General features: G+C 54.0%; 1 protein-coding gene across 2 annotated transcripts; it reads left to right on the top strand.

Moving 5' to 3' along the window:
• The first annotated feature begins 3,528 nt into the window (after positions 1-3,528).
• Znf316 (zinc finger protein 316) lies at positions 3,529-20,486 on the top strand. Of its 2 annotated transcripts, XM_026407177.2 has the most exons (7): positions 3,529-3,609; positions 6,830-7,007; positions 7,308-7,709; positions 7,959-8,071; positions 8,847-8,973; positions 9,453-9,566; positions 16,204-20,486. In XM_026407177.2, exons 3-7 carry the CDS (start codon positions 7,337-7,339, stop codon positions 18,531-18,533), a joined length of 3,057 nt encoding a protein of 1,018 aa, XP_026262962.1. In that variant the 5' UTR covers positions 3,529-3,609; positions 6,830-7,007; positions 7,308-7,336; the 3' UTR covers positions 18,534-20,486. The 2 variants fall into 2 exon arrangements, with proteins under 2 accessions (XP_026262962.1, XP_077659096.1); XM_077802970.1 differs by lacking the exon at positions 9,453-9,566.
• Positions 20,487-20,936: the final 450 nt, after the last annotated feature.

Here is a 20,936-nt window from a genome sequence, read left to right as displayed (position 1 = left end):
ACAAATACCCTTTTCCTGGAGGAGTTTATGGAAGGGGTTGGTTAAAATAGAGCGCCTCCCTCTTGTAGCATTAAAAAACAAAAACATTGAGTTCATCTGAGGACAGGAACAGTCATGCGAGATTTTAAACAGGCTTGTGAAGGCTAACTATGTGAACCAAGGGAATCTGGGTACTTTTTACTAATCATCCCATGCCTTTATTTCAGTCCTACAGTCTGAATGGCTAATGTCTGATCCAGGAGGCTCCTGGAGGAACAGGTGCAGGGGTGGAGTGCAAGAGAGTGTTGTGCGGCTTATACAAAGGCGAGTTGTTATTAGCCTTTCCTCTCAGTGACTTTTATCAACCAGTCACCCTGGATACTTAGGGCAATGGGAGTGGGGTCGGAGAAGGAACATTTGAATTTCACCCAAGAGTGGCCCAGGCTAGAATTCTGCAGTTGCTCCTGTTCTTTTATCCATCTCCAAGCATCCAAGGGTAGACCAGATCTAGAGATGCTGTATACTTATGCCAATCGCTCTCAGGCCTGGGTAGAAAAGTAGGAAGTGGCTTTGGCAGGACCCAACATGCCTGCTCTGCACAGAACAGGTGATTGGGAGCCGCCTAGGTCAGCAAACCTTTCACCCAAGTCTTGAAGCATGGCGGCTGTACTAACTGCATTTAAGTAACCAACAGGTGCCCACTAGCATCCTCCAGAAAGAAAGAGACAGAAAGATGCACCTCAAACAGATGTCGGGTGCATGGAGAGGAGCTTACCTTGGTGTAGATCTTGGTGTGACCTCCAAATATGATACTGCAGGTCACCAGTGATGAGTTCTCCTATCTCACATGTTAAAAGTTTAAACATTAGAGAAGCACACCGAGGCAAGCATATAAAGCAGGGCTTATTTCAAAAGAGGTAACACAGCCTTCTCCTGGGAGGGAGAAGGGAGCCATAGCTGGTATCCTGGTATCCTAAGAAGTGAGACATTCTGCTCTCTTTTTTTTTTTTTTTTTTTAACATTGTAGGTTTCCTTGGTTCTCCTGCTCTCTTCCCCTTATCTCTCCTTCCTGAGTACGTATGACTGGGCCCAGGAGATGCTTGGTGGGATGGCCAAAAGGTGAGCCCAAAAGGTGAGAAGCAGATGGACTGGGGAAGGGCCAGATGGAGCACCCCAGGACACATTAATTAACAACTTTATAACTCCCTGTAGGGAGAGGCAATTCCTGGGACAGGTTACCTTAGCAATATGTTGGAGTAGGGGCAGATTACCCTGATAAGGCCTATCTAATTCTGGCTTCAAGAGATAAGAGGAAGAAGGGAAGACCCTCAGAGAGCAGGATGAAATGCAAGGTCCAAGGGCCTGTGGAGTGGGGAAGTCTGGTAGACTCTGGCTTCGAAAATCTCTGCGAAGAAGGGCAGGGGAGAAATTGAGTCTTAAGTAAGGATCAGGTCAGGACTGACCAAGGTGAGAACTGACAGAAGCTGGAGGGACGTGAGCTCTTGCCCAACGGGGTGGCAGGTTCCAAGGCAGGAATTCAGCGATGGATTTTCTAACTACCTTCCCCTCATTTGTTCTCTACTCTGCTCTGGAACCTGAAGACTGAACTCTGAGGGCTGTGTCACCTAGCCATCGGGCAGCACTGGCAGGTGACAGGGTGCAAGAGGTAGGACTGGGCTTTCTCCATGCCCAATCCCCCAACGTCCCTCAATAGTCACAACTGCTACCTCGTGACCCCATGTCCACACCTCCAGTTTTCCCCTGACTCAACAACATCCTACTCTATCCTTTCCTTCAAGCATAAGGGTGGCAAAGGCTGCCAGACTGTGGTACCTCCACATTCCATTGCTTCCTTTTACCTGGTGATGCCACTGCTCTTGGTTAATTGTTAATTATCCTACTTCCCCTTATTTGGAACTCTCCTGGGATGAAGGTTGCTCCTCTTGAACTTGACAAGTCAGGTAGGGTGGGGAAAGGTTTTAAGCCGGAAGTACAGGTTCAAAAGCTTAGATACCCATAAGACCAGATAGAGGGTGCCACCTGGAGAAAGGTGGTGGGGAATGGTGGGTGCCAAGAATGGCCGTGCCTTGCAAAGTATAGGCCCTATATTGCCAGAACTTGGGAGTTTTCTCTTTGTTGTTTTTTTTGGTACCAGGGATTGAACTCAGGAACACTCAACCAATGAGCCACATCCCCAACCCTATTTTGTATTTTATTTAGAGACAGGGTCTCACTGAGTTGCTTAGCACCTTGCCATTGCTGAAGCTGGCTTTGAACTCACAATCCTCCTGCCTCAGCCTCCCCAGCCGCTGGGATTACAGGTGTGTGTCACAGCCCAGCCACTTTGTTTTAAAATGGAAGTCAATTATAAATTGTTAATTTAAAAACATCATGAGCCAAGTAGTCATAGCAAGGAATCAGATTCAGCTGGAAAGTGGCCAAGTGTGCTCTGGGAAGGGCAGGGCTTTGGGGCTGCTGCACTCCTCCCTTTCTGAGAGGTCTGAATGCTTCTCAAGTTCCAGAAGCTCTGCAGCCAGGGGCTGAGGTTCTCGAGTGGACCTAAGTTATGTCAGGCAGGAGTGAAGCTCCTCTGTTCCCCAGCGGTTGCTGCCTTGCCTCGAGGGTCCAAGGCGGGGCTCATCACAGAATGTACTAAGAATATTGGTACATGTGAGAAGGGAGCGGGGAAAGGAGCCTAGTCCACACCATTCCAGGCTGAAAAGAGCCCCGAATCTCTGTGGGAGCCAGAGCTCACCATCACACCCCAGCTCTGAGGCAGGTTTTGGGATGGAGTGAAATGCTTGCTGAATCCAGGTTTTGGGATCCCCACACCTATGACTTCGGCCTCCTCGTGGACTGCCCTGTATTTCCCATGGTCCTGACCACATGTTCCTTCAAGTGTAGCCTCTGCAACCCCAGGAGCTTCCTGAATACTGATGCCACGATTCATTGGACCCCTTAGTCCCTGACCCACAGCCCCTCACACTGACACTAGTGGCCTAGGAAGGGGGTGTAATGGACATGTGGGCACCTGGTCCACCTGTTCCAGTCCTGCTCTTCCATCGCTCAAGAGACCGACTATCCCTGCCTTTGTCAGGGTCTAGCAACACGCACGCCAACCCGACGGCCCCACAGGGTCAGCGCCTTCCTTCCCAATCGCGGAGTCCCCTGGACTTGTGGGACGGGCCCAGCGCGGGTCTGGGCACTCAGCAGGGGCTCCCTGGATATTGGATGGATGAGGCTGGCCGGGTTGGACGCGCAGAGGATGCTCGGAGGGCTGGACCTCGTGGGCGTACCCAGGAGTGGCATTGGGGTTTCGCGCTGGCCGAGTCGTGGGTGCCCGGGAGCCTCTGAAGCGCGCACCGCCCCCGCGCCCGGCCAGAGCACAGCAGCACAGGCTCCTTTGGATCCCCGACCGCGCGCCGGAGAGCTCCGCGTGACCGGAAGTGCCTCCCCCGTGGGCACGGACGGGGCGGGGCCGGCGGGCGGCACTTCCGGTGCCCACGCGCCGCCGCCGCTGCCGCCGCCGCCGCCGCGCAGCTCGCGGCCGTCACTTTGTGTAAAGCGGCCCCGGCGGCCCGCAGGCCCCGGTCCCGCGATCCGCCCGCGGCTCGGCCGGCCCGGCGCGCGGTGAGTGGGTCGCGCGGGCGGCCGTGGCACGGGCGGCGCGGGCTGGTCTGCTCGTGCTGGGGGCAGCAAGGGGCGGGCCGCCCTCCCTCGAAGCCCGGCGCTGGAGGCCTGGCGGGGCCGTGGGGCGGCCGCGGCGCTCGGGGCCAGGGCCTGGCGGGACGCAGCCGCAGCCGCAGCCGCGCGACCGACCTTCCTCTGCAGCGCCCACGCCCCGCGAGGCCCGCGGACTCTCGCCCGGGCCTGCGCGTCACGGGAGGGCTCCGACCCTCAGGGCAGGTCCAGGCAGGCACCACGGAGGGGGCGGGCTGGGGAGGACACGCGCGACACCACAGGAGGTATCCACGCCTCCTCTGCTGTGGTGGCGAAGGCTGGGCCGCGGCCGCCCCCGCCCCCGGGGACACACCCATCCAGAAGGGGCTGTCATAGGAATGGCTTCTTGGAGAGATGTAGGTCCGATTAGCCCCCTGGAGGGCGGGGTGGAAGCAACTTGTTCTGGTGCCCCAGCCTGCTTTGTGACCTTGGGGGGGGGGGCGGGCGTCTCTGATCTTTCCCTTATCTGCAAATGGAGGCCCGCTGGGCTGCTATGCTAAGACGCCCGTTGCCAGTAGGTGGGTAGGGGACCTCATTCCCGAGGGTGGGTAGGTGTGGGATGGAATCTGGGGTGTCCCTGTGGCCACAGAAGTGGGAGTGGGGCTGGCGTTTGGTGGAAGTCAAGATGAACTGGGGGAACGGGAGGTATAGGTACCCAGTGGACCAGCCCCCTACCTCTTCCTGTGTAGAGTAACATTGGCACTTGGTTTGGCCCAACAAGTATTGGCAGGTCTGGGGAACTGGCTGGCTTGGCCAGGGGCCTGGGATGGTCCCCATGTATACACCTGCATCAGGAGCAAGGAGGTGGGGGTTGCTAAAATCCATGGACAGACGATGAGGTTGGTGGCAGCCATCTTCCTGACAGATCAGAAGACCTCACTGGCCCCAACATCAGTGTGGCTACCCAGAGGGAAAGAGGTTGACTAGTTCAAGTGCACCATGCATCTCCCACACGTGGATTTCCTTGTCTTTGGGACTTTTGTGGAGTTTTTTTTTTTTTTTTCTAATTAGTTTTCAAACTTTTCTCCTTCTTGCAGGAGGCATCACCCCCAATTCTAAAAGTCTATGGCAACATATCCTACCTAGGGTGCAGGGCCCTAGTGGAACTGAGTGACCAAGAAATGAAGCTTTTTATCTGGCCTTTGTGGTTTCTGACCTGGGATCAGAGGTCAAGGAGAAGTGAGCAAAATGAGTTTTCAGAGGGCTGGTGGGCTAGAGGAGGAGGTGAGAGTGTGGGTCTGAGGAGACAGGGAGCAACCAGGGTGGAGCTGCAGGAGTGTAAACTGACCCACCCCTGAGTTCCACTCTGTTCTGAATCCTGGGTCAGGGCACAAGGGGTGTCTGGCTCTGCTGGGCATCAGGCTTGTCTGCTCAGGGTCCCTACACCTCTGCAAGAGTTGGATTTCTCTCTCCTCTGGTCACTAGTGGATGGACTTCTTGGGAGAAGGAACTTTACCTGCTATCCTCTTTGTAGGCAGAGACTCTGCTGCTTCTGGGGTTTGTTCTATCTCAGAGAACCTCTCCTCCCCCAGTGTGGTTAACCTGTTCTGGAACATGACAGTAAGCTCAAACACTGAGCTTTAAAAATTCTGTTTTATCACATTAATGATGGATTTTGGGGTCACTTCCTCAGTAAATACTGGAGTGCTTATTCTGTCTGGAATGGCGGGATTCAGAGAGGAGCAAAGGGAGCTCCTGCTGTTCCTCAGTTGACTGCTCTCAGGTAAAGAAAATGTGGGTGCTGCCAGGGACAAGAACAGAACTGTGCTCAACAGTGGCCCAGGGTGGAAGATCATCAGAGAAGGGGGAAGAGAGTTCTAAGAAAAGAGGGTGGCACATGTAAAGGTCCTGAGGTGGTGAGTGTGGGACTTGTGTATTCCCAAGCCACGGGCTCTCTTCTTTTGTTGAGTCTCCATATATAACGACCTGGCCTGGAGGAGTCTGAAGTTGTTGCTCCAGGTGGTGATCTGGTAGGAGATGCTGTGCTGGTGCTTATATACTTAGCTTGATTTTACCACCTGAGACCTAAGTGAGAAAAGCCCTCTCTGGGTGTGAGGTGGGTGGCATTTGGGAAACCACTGCTGAGTGTTCTCAGTGTGAGCACCCCACCAGGGCAAGGTGTGCACATGTGGTCCTATGTTTAAGGCAACTTTCAACACCAGGGAGCCAGAGAGATGAGGGCTGGGTTCTAGGAGAAGCAGGATGCTGGACTGGCCCTCCAGTGTCTAGTTCTGAGACCTGGGTGGGTGGGGTAGAGATTTTGAATCTAGTGTGGGGGAACCAGTGAAGAGGGAGTACAACCATCAGGAGAGAGATGGTCTTTGGATGCTAGGGGACCCAGCCCCCAGACTTCAGCAGACCTGCAAAGATACTATGGCCATTGAACTATAGGTTTTAAAACAGCTGTTCAAAGCAGTTTGGAAAACGAGTAGATGCTGCTGGAATAAAAGGGAAAGGATGTGGAGTAAGAGTCAGTCTCTGAGCAGTTTTCCCATGTGTGCCTATGGAACAGTGTTCTCGTGACTCTGGGCAATTTTACACAGTGTGGTTTAGGTGTTCTGCTGTGGTAGAGCTGGATGAGCTGGGGTGGACCCAATGTCTAGTGTGGCCACATGGCCTGATATTTTGGGATCTTTCTGGGACTCATGCCTTCATCCCCCTCAGGATTCTGGGTTGGACTAGGTTGCTTTGAAAATGGCCCTGTTCAGATCTCAGACACTCATGAGGCAGGTGCTGAGTGACAGACCCAGTCTCAGGTTCATACCCTAAAAGGAGCCACAGAAACCAATTTATCCAAACTGTGACTGTCCTGACCTGGTGAATGTGCAACTGTAAAGGAAGAGTGGTCCCAGGGCTCCCAAATTCCCATCTCCCTGAGCAAACCCACCTATGACATCTGTGGGAAAGCAGAATCTTGGCCTCTAGGGTTTTGGCATTTTATTCCTTAAGATTTTATGACACCTAAGCTTAAAGAATAGGGGGTCACAGAACATTTTGTATTGCCTGTGCTGGCCCACTGATGAGCCTAACTCCATGGCCCACTTAACCTTTCCCAAATGCCTTGGACAGTGAGAGGAAAGGACAAAGGAGAGGGCAATGCCTACTCATGGCCCTTTATCTCCCACAACAGGACAGAGTCTGATCTGCTGGCTTCTCGCTGCTGATCTCACCTTTCACCTGAAGAGGCCAGTGAATCTCTCATCCTCTCCTCCCACCCATTGAGTCTCCCAAGTGTCCACAATCTGGTTGTGCTTGGGCCCCGCCTCTGACATTCTCTGCTGGCCTGGTTCATGTATGCTGAAGACTGGGTAAGTATCTGTTCTCTGTATCACATGGGCTGTTTCTTGTAGACCACCTTTAGGCTGTGTTGCCTGGATTCCATGCTTCTCATCCTTGAGAATAAAGATTTAGGATAAATACTTGACTCACTCCAAAACTGGTAGTAGCTCATACCAAATGGTGAGAAAGTGGAGGCCATGTTTCAGGGGCTATTCAGGCAGCCTTTCTGGGTGCAGAATGTGCTGGTTGCTCAGCATAAGATGGTAGGTAGAGCCCCGATTCTCCCTCAGCTCTAGTGACTTCACCTACGTCTCCTGCCTTTATTTCAGGCTGCGTGAAGACCTTGCTTACAGGGAAGATGGCAGCTCTTCATACAACTCCAGATTCCCCAGCTACCCAGCTGGAGAGGGTAGAGGATGGGTCAGAGTGTGATTTTGACCAGGAGGAGGAAGAGGAAGAAGAAAAAGGGAAAGAGGAGGAGGTGGAGGAGGAGGAGGAGGAGGAAGAAATAGTAGTGGAAGAGGAAGAAGAGGAGGACATGGCAGAGGTGGTGGAGGAGGAGCAGGTGCAGGAGGTGGCAGAGGTGGAGGTGGAGGCAGAGTTGGAGGAAGAAGATGACGATGATAACGACACGGAGGAGGTGATGGCAGAGGAGCAGAGTCCAGGGTTGGGGACCCCTGAGTGTCTTAACCATGGTGGTGATGCCAAGTCCCCAGTTCTTCAGGAAAAGGGTAAGAAAAAGCCAATCCTTGGGGGTGGAAGTGAAAAGGGCTGGTGTGGGCCATGCCAGGGACTTGGCCGTGCCAGAGAGTGCTCTGCGGCCCCCTAGGGTAGAGCTGGAGCTGGAGTGGCAGGGGCTAGGTTTTGAAATGTGGGAGTAGCTAGGAGCTCTAGCCTTGCTTTCTGACTGGGCAGCAGTTGACTGAGTGACCAGACTAGGTATTCATGGACAGCTGACTCCTAAGAGGTTTTCCCCACAGCCCTGCAGGCTTCCCAGGTTACTGCTCAGGATGAGGATCTGGAGGAGGAAGAGGAAGAGGAGGAGGAGGAGGAAGAAGAAGATGAGGATGATTTTCTTACAGCTGGGTCTCAGGTGAGCTTCTCTCACTCACCTGGAACTTGGGTAACCTGGGCAGGGTTTCCTCAGGCGGGCTTTACACGTTAAGTCCTGAAGACCTCGAAGCAGTGGCAGTGGGATCCTCAGGTAGGGCCCAGGCTCTAGCCAGGACAGGGCTGCAGGTCTCAGGCCCAGGGGATATGGTTCTGCTTTCCTAGGGTGTGGCCCTTTCTAGGCTGCTGGGTTGTCCTGAATGTTTCAGTAGGCATTCGCTTATCTGCACTGTGCATGGTGACTTCAGAGGCCTGGCTGTTCCCCAAAGTCAGATAGTTCCCTTTACCTGGAGTACCTGTCTCCTACTGAGGGTCTGCTTTCCTGCTGCCCAGTGGGATCAATCACTGGTGCCCACATAGTTTAGTTGGTGCCACTTGTCTGCTCAAGAGTGGACCTTCACACTGTTGATGTTGCCACAGAATTTGCTTGTGAATAGGGGCTACAGGACTTGTTGTCTCCTCACCTTGATGTGAGTCTCGTTTTTGTACCCTGTGAGCTGGATCCTCCACCCTCTCTGAACCCAAGTCCCTGGTCTCTAGATGGGATCAGGACCCTACCTTCCAGGGCCAGGGTGTAGCCTGAAAGCCTTTAGTATTTCTGGGCATCTGTAGACCCAGTAATGCATGGGATGCTGACTATGTCCCATTGAGATCCATGTTTTAGGGCTTTAGTATGTTCTCTCTGACTTTATCATGTGGGCTGTGTGGGGGCTCTCTCAGCTTCTAACCAGGGCAGTGTCTGGGGCTGTTTTTTCCAGGGACTGGTGACCTTTGAAGATGTGGCTGTGTACTTCTCTCTGGAGGAGTGGGAGAGGCTGGATGCAGACCAGCGGAGCCTCTACCAGGAAGTAATGCAGGAGAACTATGGGATCTTGGTGTCCTTAGGTAAGGAAGGCCTTTTGTTCCTTATAGGCACCCTCCTACAATGACTGCAAAGGGCTTAGTTGTCTGAGGGGGTGCTTCTTGAGACTCAGGGTCTTGGAGCAGGGAGGTGCTGGGTCTAGCCTACTCCCAGGAACCTCGGGACCACTGTGGCCTCTGGTAGAGGTCAGTTGGGTGTCTGAGCCAGGGCGCTGTGTGTTATGGAGCTTCCAATCCTGCTCTGGGTGCTGTGCTTCTTGGCCCTAGAAACTTTGACGGGAGAAGGCAGGTGAGGGCATCCTGCAGGTGAAGGTATATGGGGCAGGGCTTGGTGGGAGGAGAGGAGGTTGGTGAGGGTGGGGTATGAATGGAGGGATGCACAATCTCCTCGAGCAGTGTGAGGTAGGGAGGGCTGGTCTTGGAAAGGATGGAGGAAAGGAGAGGGTCTGTTCATGGATAGGAACAGCTGCTCTGCAGCTGCCATCTGTTTCTCTCCTGGGCAGGATACCCAATCCCCAAGCCAGATCTGATCTTCCACCTAGAACAAGGGGAAGAACCTTGGGTCCCAGATAGCCCTCACCCTGAGGAGGGAGATATTGTCACTGGTGTCTACACAGGTGAGTATGAGATGGAATTTTGTGGGGTTTCTGCCAACACAGCTGCTCAGAGCTGATGTCTTTACCTTAGGTCTCTGCAGACCTGGTATCTGGTTCCACTGCTGCCTTTGACAGTTTTAGTGCTGACTATCTGGAGTGTGGGGTGGGTTCCATGGAGATAGAGCACTCACTGTGTACTAAGCTCTGCTCTGCTTGGGTCCTTTTGGTTCAATTCCACAGAAGCCCAATAGCTGGAAGGTTCTTAGAGAACCTTAAAAATGATCCCTCTCCCTACCATGGAACCTGGGATTATTATTGTTATTTTTAATGTTTTTTACTTTTGGTACTTGAAGACAGTGGTCAGGACTTCGGCTCAGAGCTGAGGCTATGTTCTAGGAGCCTAGCAGAATGTTAGTGCAGCCTTTCTAATGCTGAGACTTTCGTCAGTCCTCTGGCTTCTCCACCTATTTAACCATTTCTGCAAAAAAGTCCCCCTCAGCCTTCTCTGTCCCGCCAAAAGTCCTAGGCAGACTTCTGTTCTGAGTGGGCAGCTTGGGGCCTTCTGGAGAAGAGATTTTGGAGTGGTGTGTAAAGAAGACGTTTGGGGTGGTAAGTTTCTCTGGAGGCCTTGGACCTAGCTCTGGCTCCATTCCTTCAACTCTCTGAGCCCTCCTTTATTCATATGGAGAATAAAGAATATGAACCAAACCCATGGTTTCCAACCTGAGCATTAGAACTCTTGGTTGTGTTGAGGTCCAGTGGAATCACAGTCACTTTCAGTGTTCAAAGTGTGCAGTGGAGGCTTTTGCCCCACGGGCATCTGTGGCTTGAGCTGTGGGTATGTCAGCGCAGAAAAGGCTCTGAGTAGACCTGGAGCAGCCATACAGGTATTATACAGAAAAACACTGTAGTAACATTACACATGTCCTTATCAGAGCATCCTCACTTGCAATGTCATCTTTGTGACAGCTCTGGGCTGTGCAGGACAAGGAGGGCTTGTCAGCCTCCCTTTAGACAAGGAAATTGGTTTTTCAAGAGCTTGGTAGGTAGTGAGGCCTCGGGCTCTGTCTACAGTACCCCTTCACTGCCAGGTACCCTTCTACTGAGTCTCCAGGTTCTTGGGACCCTCTTGGGATCTTTCCTGGGCTTCAGAATTGGGTGTCTGAGCCAGTGCTCAGACAGTGCAAAAAACAGTGCTGCTTCCCTGGGATGAAGGGTTTGCTTCCTCATTTCTAGTCCAGTGCTTGGTAAAAACAGGCACTGTGTCTCATTGAGCCACCTGTGTCCATGGCATTCAGAATGGGTGTGGTGAGATTGATGGCAGCTTCCAGCAGCCTCCAGGTGCTGTGCCAGCCAGACCAAGCCTGGCACCATGGGGGTCCCAGAGGGCCAGCTGATGACTCCCACCCTCTCGGCAGCTGGCTTCTGCCCCTCTTCTGAAAGTGAAGGACAGAAGAGAAATACAAGACCCAGGATTGAACCAGCTTAATCATTACTCAGGAAAGGACAGAGATGAAGTTTAAAAGGCAGCAAGAGGTAGAGACACACATTAAGGTGAGAAAATCCAGTGATCAGCAAATACTGCCCAGCTGTTCTGGAGTCTGAATATGGCTGCCCCCAATAGATAGAGGCACAGCTGTTCCCCTCCCTCACCCACAGCAGGCAGAGACTGGCACCAGGCTGCTGGGGGTTCTGCTCACACCGCTGTGAGCACCTAAGGAGACCTCAGAGGCCAGTCCATTAGGTTTCACATAGCCATGCCCCAGAGGGGACCTTGGCTATCACTGAACTCCCCTTTCTTACTTCCATCGAGGCAGCTTGGGTCTTATCTTGCCCTAGACCCCTGGGCTTGGTGCAGAGGAAGGAAAGGAGTGCAGGGACACCCTGGCAAAGAGGCAGCCTTTTTAGTGCCTGGAACAAGGGGCTGGTTCAGGTTTCCAGGTGCTGGAGACTCTGACTGGGGTGGGGATAGGAGGGTATAGTGAGAGGAAGGTAGGCCTGTCCCCTGACCTGGGAGTGCTTTTGTTTTCTGAAATCGTTTTGAGGTGGGCCAGGCCTTGGTACCATAACCACACATAATCTGTGAAGGAATTGAGGCCATAGAGGTCACTGGCATTTCTCAGGTCACTCACCAGTGACAAGGAATGGCCTATCAGAGGAAGACCACTTGCTCACAGGCCTGTCGCCCTGGCCAAGAGGACAGATCCCAGTTGGAAGCCTGGCTGCCTTCCCAAGTTTGAGCTGATGAGCTAGGCTGAGGCTGATGTCTCTGATGTCCTCCCCCAACTAGGAGGGGAGGCTGCTGATGCCCACGAACCTGGCCATTTCATCCTCATGTACCTTGTTCCTAGTACTACTTCTGACAGTGGCAGGGGCTCTTGAGCCCAGCTTGAGTTTCTGTGTCTGGATAAAGTTTTGCAGGGTGGGGGTGGGGGTGAGCAAGAGCAGGTACTGATCTTATTCAGGGAATTTGGGAAGGGTAATCTGAAGGACAGAAGCCCATAGCTTTGCCTTTTCCCAAGGCCAGACCAGCTTAGGCCAGGAGATAGGTTTCCTGGCCAGTGTGTTTGGGTGTTCTGAGTGTCCCTTAGCTACCTCTGTAGCAGCTGGAGGCATATTCCCTTGCCCTGTGCCCAGAGCACTTCCTAGAGGTATCTGGGGGTTTCTGCCATTGGGTCACCAGACATCAGAGCGTGAGAGCCAGCTTCTTGCAGCTGGTGCAGGGCCTGGGCAGAGCAAGGGAGCCTGCTGCTGTCTGGGTTCTGGGTAAACCTTGGTCTTCATGAAGTGCAGGATCACCTTTACTGTCTTCAGAGGTCTCCAGGCCTGCAGAGTACCAAGTGCTAGTGACAGGGTAGCTCCAAGACAGCTCATACCTCAGCCCTGGAGCCTCTCCTATCCCTTTGCCACCTTGCCCTGTTGGAGAGGAGAACTTGCCTGCCCAGGTGCACAGGGCTAGTTAGTAACCTGTCTGGAGTTAGGGATTGGGACCCAGCCTTCTAGCAATCTGTAGCTCTGTGTGCCTGGCAGTAGAAAAGGGACACAGCCTAACAGCCCAATATTTGAGAGAACAGAGTCTCAACAACAGGGAAGACAAAGAATAAACAGCAAGGGGGAAGCCTTGGAGAATCAACAATGACACATGGCAGGGGTGGCACCTGTGTCCAGTTGTGATGCCTATGTAGCATGGCTACATGTACTTTATAGCTGTTTACTTTTTTAACCCTTGCAGCATTACCTCAAAATGAGATTACAGATGAGGAAACTGAAGTTAAATGACTTGCCCCAGGTCCCACGTACAAATGGGTTTGGGACCCCAGCAGAGCTGGTTCCCTTGGCTGCCCCTCAAGAGACAGCAGGGGAGATGTGGTAAAGGGGCATCAACCTATAGGAGAAGACCTGCCATGGAGCGTGAAGTGGTGAGACAATGCTAAGATCTGTAAGAACCCAGTGTGTTCAGCTTTGAAGGGGAGCCCGACATTGTCCAACAGGACTTTTTTTAGGGGGGAGGGGAGTTCAACTTGGGGGTGCTCAACCACTAAGCCACATCCCCAGCTCTTTTTTGTATTTTACTTAGAGACAGGGTCTCACTGAGTTGCTGAGCCCCTTAAGCTGCTGGGATCACAGGCGAGCGCCACCATGCCTGGCTCCAGAAGGACTTTTTAGAAAGCATCTGTGACTAGATGCTGGGAGGAAGGTGGGAGAAATGATGGTGACAACCCACAGTCCTGGGGTTTTTCATTCATTCTCTTGACATCCACCTGTGAAGGGGCCTTCTTTAGATTGCCTGCCCCAGCTCCTGTCACCTAATATTCCTGGTAGGCCAGAAACCTGTTTTCACTGTGTTTGACATAGATTATGAAAGTGTCCTTGTGGCCAAGCTCTGGTAGGTTCTCCCTTCCTAGATAGCTGACTTTGATCCCTGATCTGCTGGTGCATTTTAGTTTAACTCCTGTGGTCCCTCAGGTTCTTCCCAGAGGCCTAGCTAATTATCACCCAAGGTCAGATCCTGGGAGTAGGTGTTAGGTGCAAGAAGGTGAAGTGCCAGCTCCAATCCACAGAGCTTCTCTACTCTCTCCTGTAGTTCTGGATGAAGTAGCCATGCTCAATCCTCAGGGTCATTGTTGGATCACTGCCTGTCTCATTGTCCTCCAGCTATTGAGGAACACACCCCATATACTTTCTTATTTGAGTGACTTGTCTGCCCCTGTTGGGGTCTGACAAGTAGAGCTGATGAATCCTCACCTGGATCTATAAAGAGCTTTTGGGTCTTAAAGCTAGAAAACACCCTGCAAACTCTGTCCCTGGAGTGACTGTTACACTGGACTTCCCCATTCCAGGGCCAAAATCTCTAGACCTTATGCCACTTTAACAGCAGAAAGTAAAGAGAACAGAGCCTGGTCTTGGGGTCTGCTAGTCTCGGAATTCCCCAGGTTCCCTCCCAATGGCCTGATACTTCCTAGATCTCCGGTGCAGCCAGCTTCAAATTTCCTGGGATTCAGATGCCCTTCCCCCTGCTCACTGAGTGTAGTGGTGGCCTGCAACACCTTGCTGAGTGTTTAGGTATGGCCTCACCACTTGTCCCTGCTGTTGGACAAGTACCCATGCCAGCTCCAGAGGTAATGGTGAGCTCCCCCAAGTATCTGTCAGGATTGGTCCACTCTACAGAACCAGGTGGGGTGGATGGGTAGGGGCTCATCTTCCTGGACCAGCAGGCATTCCTCTTGCTCTTGGACTCTGGGGAAAGGTGCTAATAGAGAACCCTCCCTGTTCCTGGCAGTGAGGTGGTTCTCGCTGGCCCTGGTGTCCAGCTCTTTGAGGCTTATTAATGAAGCAAAAGGTCATTGATCCTCAATAGGTTCTGATGGTGGACTAATCCATGCAAAAATCTGTCAAGAAATTGTATTTGTTCAATTGTGAATTTTCCCTGTTAGGGGGCTCTGATTAGAAACTACTCAAGACTCTTATCAGAGCCAAAGGGAAAAGGCTTTTGATCTGACCGGCCCAGATTGCCTGTCTTCCAGCAGCTCATCCCTGCCCTAAGGTGTGTGTGCTCCAGCCTTCTCAGATTTGGGGAAGAGTTGCTGCCAAAGAAGAGCACCCAGTGAAAAGGAACAGGGACTTTTTTTTTTTTTTTTTTTTTTTTTTGCCATACAGGACACACTTGTCATTCAGTGGGTATAAGTGGCAGTTAGTGGTGAACTCAGGCTAATGATAAACTTTTAAAGCTTATGTTTACTACAATAGCACAGTATTACTAACTGTAGAAAAATTAGTATGAAAAATAAAATAACCCATTTTCTTGTCCCTTGTATGATCCATGTATGCTTTTTTTTTTTTTTTTTTTTTTTCACAATTGCAGTCAGGCCTGTGCCAGTCTCTGGCTTCACTGCACCTGGAAGTGTGCTGTGCTTTCCAATCAGACTGTAGGTCACCATAGAGAATGTCATACAGAACAAGGGCCTGGCAGGGTGTAGCATTTGATGTGAGGGAGCCAGCCTAGGCTTCTGAGAATCCATAGGCTCTGACCATCTCAAGGGTACACTTAGCAGTCCAGGCTCCCCCAGCCAGGTGACAGCTAAAATGGGCCAGAGTCTTAGCTGTAGACCCAAGTGGGCTGTAATGAGTTTCCTAGGCCCTGGCTATTGAAGCTTGAATCTTCCAGTAGCTGGGATCTGAAGGGCACAGTACAGTGTACAGGAGAGCAGGTATGCAGTTGCTCTGAACACCTGGCGCTGCCACAGGCCAGGCAGTTTCCTATATGTCTCTAGTGTGAATTAATGCTGATCCATACACAAGTTCCCCCTGTACATCATGGTGGCAGGCTGCCAGCACTGATTGATTTCATAAAAAGGAGACTACATACTTGACTCCAGAAGGGTGGAAGGGAACGGTTGGGGTGCAGCTCTGTAAAGGAAGGACAAGTAGCTGAAACTCTTGGGGTGCTCACAGTGTGCCCATAGTCCCAGTAGGCTTGGGGTTTCCCAAATGCACAGCATTTCAGGAAACCCAAGCTGAAGAAGGGTGGCTCACAGGGTAAGATGGGTTCTAAAGGGGAAAGGGATTCAAGAACCTGTGTGCAACAGGTTCTGCTTTGGGAGAGGGAGGGAAGCCCCCTGGCTGCTGTGGGAGAGGGAGGGATGCTGAGCAAACCTTAGGTGACTGTAAAGGTAGGTTCTGAGCACACTGAGGGTGCTGAAACCTCCAGGCTGCACTGCCCTCTGCTAAGCCGGCTAGGGAGGGGGCTGGCTTGGAAAACAATCCATGTCTCCTCTTTTTTGGGAACAGGATCCATTATGGGCTTAGCCTTGGGACTCAAAAGAATCTGCAAACAAGCTCACCACTTTGCAGTCTCAGGTCCTTCATAGGGTGGCAAGCCCTGGACGTTGCTCCAGAGGTGGAACTCTGACCTTTCTGGGAGGGATCCCCACATGGGATGCCCCACATCCAGAAAGTCCCCAACTGTGTGTGTGGCTTTATTGCCTCTGGTAGGGCAAGAATAATCTCTCACTTGGGTGAGTGGAGATGCCTGTCCACGACTAGAGGGAAGCCCCATGTCTGAAAAACTTGGAGTCCCTTGGAGGCCATGATTTCTCAGGGCAGGCACTCTGTCACATTCTCTTACCCCTCACTTCTGGTTTAACTTTATCGCCTTCAGGAGCCTGGTTCTGGAATGACGATATAGAGGACCACGAGGAGGAAGATGATGAGGACTTCCTGGCAGAGATGGCGGAGGAGGAGAACGAGCCACCAGGGCTATGGTCCGCGGCCTATGGCGTGGGGGATGTCCCTGGGACGTGGGGCCCTGACGATTCGGATTCAGCCCAGACTCCAGAGGAGTGGGGGCCGGACCCAGGCAGCCTTGGGGTCCTGGCGGAGGAATGTGAAGCAAAGCCCTTCCTACCTGGCCGGGAGCCAGGCTCGAACCTTCTGGCTCCCTGGTCGTTCCCCACTGCAGTGGCTGCCCCCACAGGGCGGCCTGAGACCACTTGCGATGTATGTGGCAAAGTATTCCCACACCGGTCGCGGCTGGCCAAGCATCAGCGCTACCACGCGGCTGTAAAGCCTTTTGGCTGCGACGAGTGTGGCAAGGGCTTTGTGTACCGCTCACACTTGGCCATCCATCAGCGCACACACACTGGCGAGAAGCCCTTCCCCTGCCCGGACTGCGGCAAGCGCTTTGTTTACAAGTCGCACTTGGTGACGCACCGGCGCATCCACACTGGCGAGCGGCCTTATCGATGCGCCTTCTGTGGCGCAGGCTTTGGACGCCGCTCTTACCTGGTGACACACCAGCGCACACACACGGGCGAGCGGCCCTACCCATGCCCACACTGCGGTCGCAGCTTCAGTCAGAGCTCCGCACTCGCGCGGCACCAGGCTGTCCACACAGCCGACAGGCCGCACTGCTGCCCTGACTGCGGCCAGGCTTTCCGCCTACGTGCCGACTTTCAGCGCCATCGGCGTGGTGGAGGCTGTACAGAACCCAGTGGTGACGGCCCGCGACAGGAGTCCAGTGAGGTGGCTGCCACAGTGGGGCCCGAGGAGCAGGAAGCTGGGCCAGAGGGGCCTGAGGAGCCTGAGGCCGTTGAAACAGATGGAGACCCCGAAGCGGAGGCTAGAGAGGAGGTGGCGGCAATAGCGGAGGCGCCTGCTCCGGAGAGCAAGAAAGACCCCGAGCCAGACAGGCGGTTCCTGGAGATGGGCAATGGCCTGGGGGAAGGCGAAGGCCCTTCCTCGCACCCACTTGGTTTCCACTTTCCTGTGCATCCCAAGTCTTGGCTCCACCCTGATGGCTTTCCCATCCTTGGCCTCCCAAACTTTGGAGAACGGCTACCGGCAGACGGGCGTCCCTTGCAGGGACCTTTGGGAAGCCCGCTGTCCCTGGTGGAGGGCACAGGGCTGGCCTGCGACCCTTTTGGTGGCGGCAGTGGTGGAGGCGGTGGTGGCGGACTGCGTGCCTTTGGGCCCACGGTTGGAGGGCTACTGGCAGAGCCAGCGCCCGCCGCGTTGGCAGAGGAGGAGAGCCCGTGGATCTGCTCGGACTGTGGCAAGACTTTCGGGCGCCGTGCCGCGCTAGCCAAGCACCAGCGCTACCATGCGGGCGAGCGGCCTCACCGCTGTGCTGACTGTGGCAAGAGTTTCGTGTATGGCTCGCATCTGGCGCGTCACCGGCGCACGCACACGGGAGAGCGGCCCTTTCCATGCCCGGAGTGCGGGGCGCGCTTTGCCCGCGGCTCACACCTTGCAGCGCATGTGCGCGGCCACACTGGCGAGAAACCTTTTGTGTGTGGTGTGTGTGGTGCTGGCTTCAGTCGCCGCGCTCACCTGACGGCGCATGGGCGAGCACACACGGGCGAGCGACCCTATGCATGCGGTGAGTGCGGCCGGCGCTTTGGGCAGAGTGCCGCGCTGACACGGCACCAGTGGGCACACGCAGAGGAGAAGCCGCACCGCTGCCCCGACTGCGGCAAAGGCTTCGGCCACAGCTCGGACTTCAAGCGGCACCGGCGCACGCACACAGGAGAGAAGCCCTTCCGTTGCGCCGACTGCGGCCGCGGCTTCGCACAGCGTTCCAACCTGGCCAAGCACCGGCGTGGCCACACCGGCGAGCGGCCTTTCCCGTGCCCCGAGTGCGGCAAGCGCTTCTCACAGCGCTCGGTGCTCGTGACCCACCAGCGTACGCATACAGGCGAGCGACCCTACGCCTGTGCCAACTGCGGCCGCCGCTTCTCGCAGAGCTCGCACCTGCTTACTCACATGAAGACGCACCGTGGTGCGACAGGTGCGCCGGGGCAGGCAGCAGCGGCGGCCCCGGCGCCTAAGGCCGAGGCACCCACCAAGGGACTCTTGAGTGCTAATGCGAGTTCCGGGTCAGGGGAGCGCGGTAGCACCTTGCTGGAGTTCGCTGGTGGGACGAGCTTCGGCTCGGAGCCTGCGACTGCATTTGCGGGGCCCTCGGGTACCTATGAGGAAAGCATCATGTGAGGGGCCCAAGGCAGCAGGAAGTTCAACCCTCTAGGTCACCGGCCCCTCCCCTGGGCGGCTCGGGCGCAGGCTGCTACGGGCCTGCCCCTTACCCCTCTGGCCTAGGAGTGGGGCCGAGGGTTCCAGTCCTGGGTGCGGTGCCTTCCTTCAGCCCTGAGTGTACCGCCTTCCGCCCCACCGCCTCGGGTTTCTTTCCACCGGGCCCCAGAGGAGGGCGCCGTTGCCCTGGAGCACGAATGGCTGTGTGGGGCGCGCTCCGGAGAGCACAGCAGCGAGTGGAGGCGGCCAGGGCTGGGGTCTGCCATCCCTGACAAAGACTGCAACATCTCTGGGTCTATGCTGCCAGGCAGGGTGGTAGGGATGGTGGGCGAGGCTATTTATTTTACTGGGATTCCAATTTGGGTGGCCCAGGTAAGTGACTTAGGAGTTTGTAACTGGGTTTTACATCGAGGTCGGAGAAGCCCTTGTGTTGGGGAGGGTGGGCTGGTCGAAGTAAGAGCATCCGGCTGCTGGGGTGGGTCAGTGTCAAGTCCTGTCTTCTGGGTTCAGCTGAGAACTTCTTTCATTCCTTAGTGGGAGATTCAGGGACCTTTCAGTGGTTTGTGTGTATCAGAAAGTTTTAAGAACTGCGTGGGTGACAAAAGGAAGCCTTATAGGTTTCCAAAGAACGGTGTTCCTCAATAATCCAGGGAGGAAATGGAAAAGCTTTGATTCTGTCGACTGTGGATATTTATTTCTGTCTCTTGTATGGCCTGAAGAATGTGGGAGGACAAAAAGCCAGAAACCAAATTTGTGGTCAGGGCTGACGGGTTATAGATATTCACAGGGTCCCCAGAGAGTTTGAAGCCTTATTCTCTAAAGTTGTTCACTCGCCTCACTCCACATCACTGAGATCAGCCAGGCGTTAGCCTTGGGTGGGTTTTGATCTCAGTTTCCCAAGTAAGTCCTTTGGTCCTCCCACCTCTGGCAGCTGGAGATGGCACACTCAGACATCCTTGGGACACCCCATTCAGGCTCTTACACACCTGGGTCCTAGCTTTCAATTCTCCCAGCTGCCACGTCTCCTGGAGCAGGGGGATACATGGAGACCTGCCCTTCTGAGTCCAGTGCTCATTTATATTAAAGCACTGAGATTGGTCCAAGGACCTTCCCCATGTCCCATACTTAGGGCCCTACAACCTTCACATGTCCCTTTAACTTTGCTTCAGTCATTCTACACTAGAAACGAGTAGTGTTTCTGTCTAGATTCACATTTCACAGATGGGTCAGTGGAAGCACTGAGGGTTTGGTGGCTTGCACAGTGGCTGCCCACAGGGTGTGGACCTGAGCCCCTAGCTCAGTGATAAACTAAGTACCCCACTATGCAAGGCCCCTGCCTGGTGGATGCCTCACCCTCTAGACTGGACTGTTGGAAGCCACTGGGCAACAGCTGAGACACTTCTCATGTGAGGCCCCCTCCCTTTGTGCTTTTTGGGCCAATGTGATTGGGGCCAGAGAACTGAGATTTTTAAAGTGACTGCATTCCCTTAGACCTAGTTCCTTCTGTTTTAGTGTAGACAGGCCTCAGGGGCTGAGAGCCAGCAGCCAGGCTGCTAGGGGCTGGGTGGGGTAGGAGGCGTCGTAGTTGGTGGGTGGGAAAGGGCCTGGGTAGTGGTGGTAAGAACTAGCCTGGCCGGAGTGAGGTGGTGGGGTGGGGTGGTGAGGAGGATAAGGGTCCCAGGGAGGGACATAAGCAATGGCCTCTCTGTTCCAGGTTTCTTCTCTCCCCATGTCTTCTGGGACATGAGCCTCAGGAAGGGTCAAAGGCTGGAGGAGGTAGGGGTTGGGGGTGTCTCTGACCTTGCCCTAGTGGCCAGGGCCTGGCACTGTGCCCATCCCTCCCAAGCCCCAGCTGCTTCTGCCCTGCCTGAGCTGTCTGCAGGAAGACCTAGCTTTAATAAAGAGTGGAGAAACGAGCTTTCTGCCTGGACTCTGTGCTGTTGCCGCTCTTTGGTGCCCATCAGGGATGCTCCATGAGGCCTCAGGCCCATCTTATTTCTACAAACATTTTTTAGTTTTCTTTTAAGAAACTAGAATTGGTCCCAGGATGGCACATGAGGATCTGCTCAAGATGAATTTGTTCCTGTGTTGCCTATATGCAAGTCTTGCTGGGGCTCCCCTACACAGCCACACACTTGTAATACATACACCTATCATGGAGCATTACTGTGTTTGCGGTTGTTTTGGACAGCCTCCCAGTGATCAAAGAAAGGGGCCAGGACCCCTTCCTGGTAGTCCAGACCCATGCCTGGGCCTTTCCTCCAGCCACAGCTCCACCTTCCAGGTTTATCGAGGGTTCCATTATCATAGGCTAGGTGTATCCTTAGGTCCCCAAAACACCTTCCTTATTTATTCTCACCACAC

Source organism: Urocitellus parryii, chromosome 9 (genome assembly GCF_045843805.1).
Source record: "Urocitellus parryii isolate mUroPar1 chromosome 9, mUroPar1.hap1, whole genome shotgun sequence".
NCBI lineage: Eukaryota > Metazoa > Chordata > Mammalia > Rodentia > Sciuridae > Urocitellus > Urocitellus parryii.
Note: the sequence above shows the minus strand (reverse complement) of the source record. Positions and strands in the feature narration are given on the sequence as shown.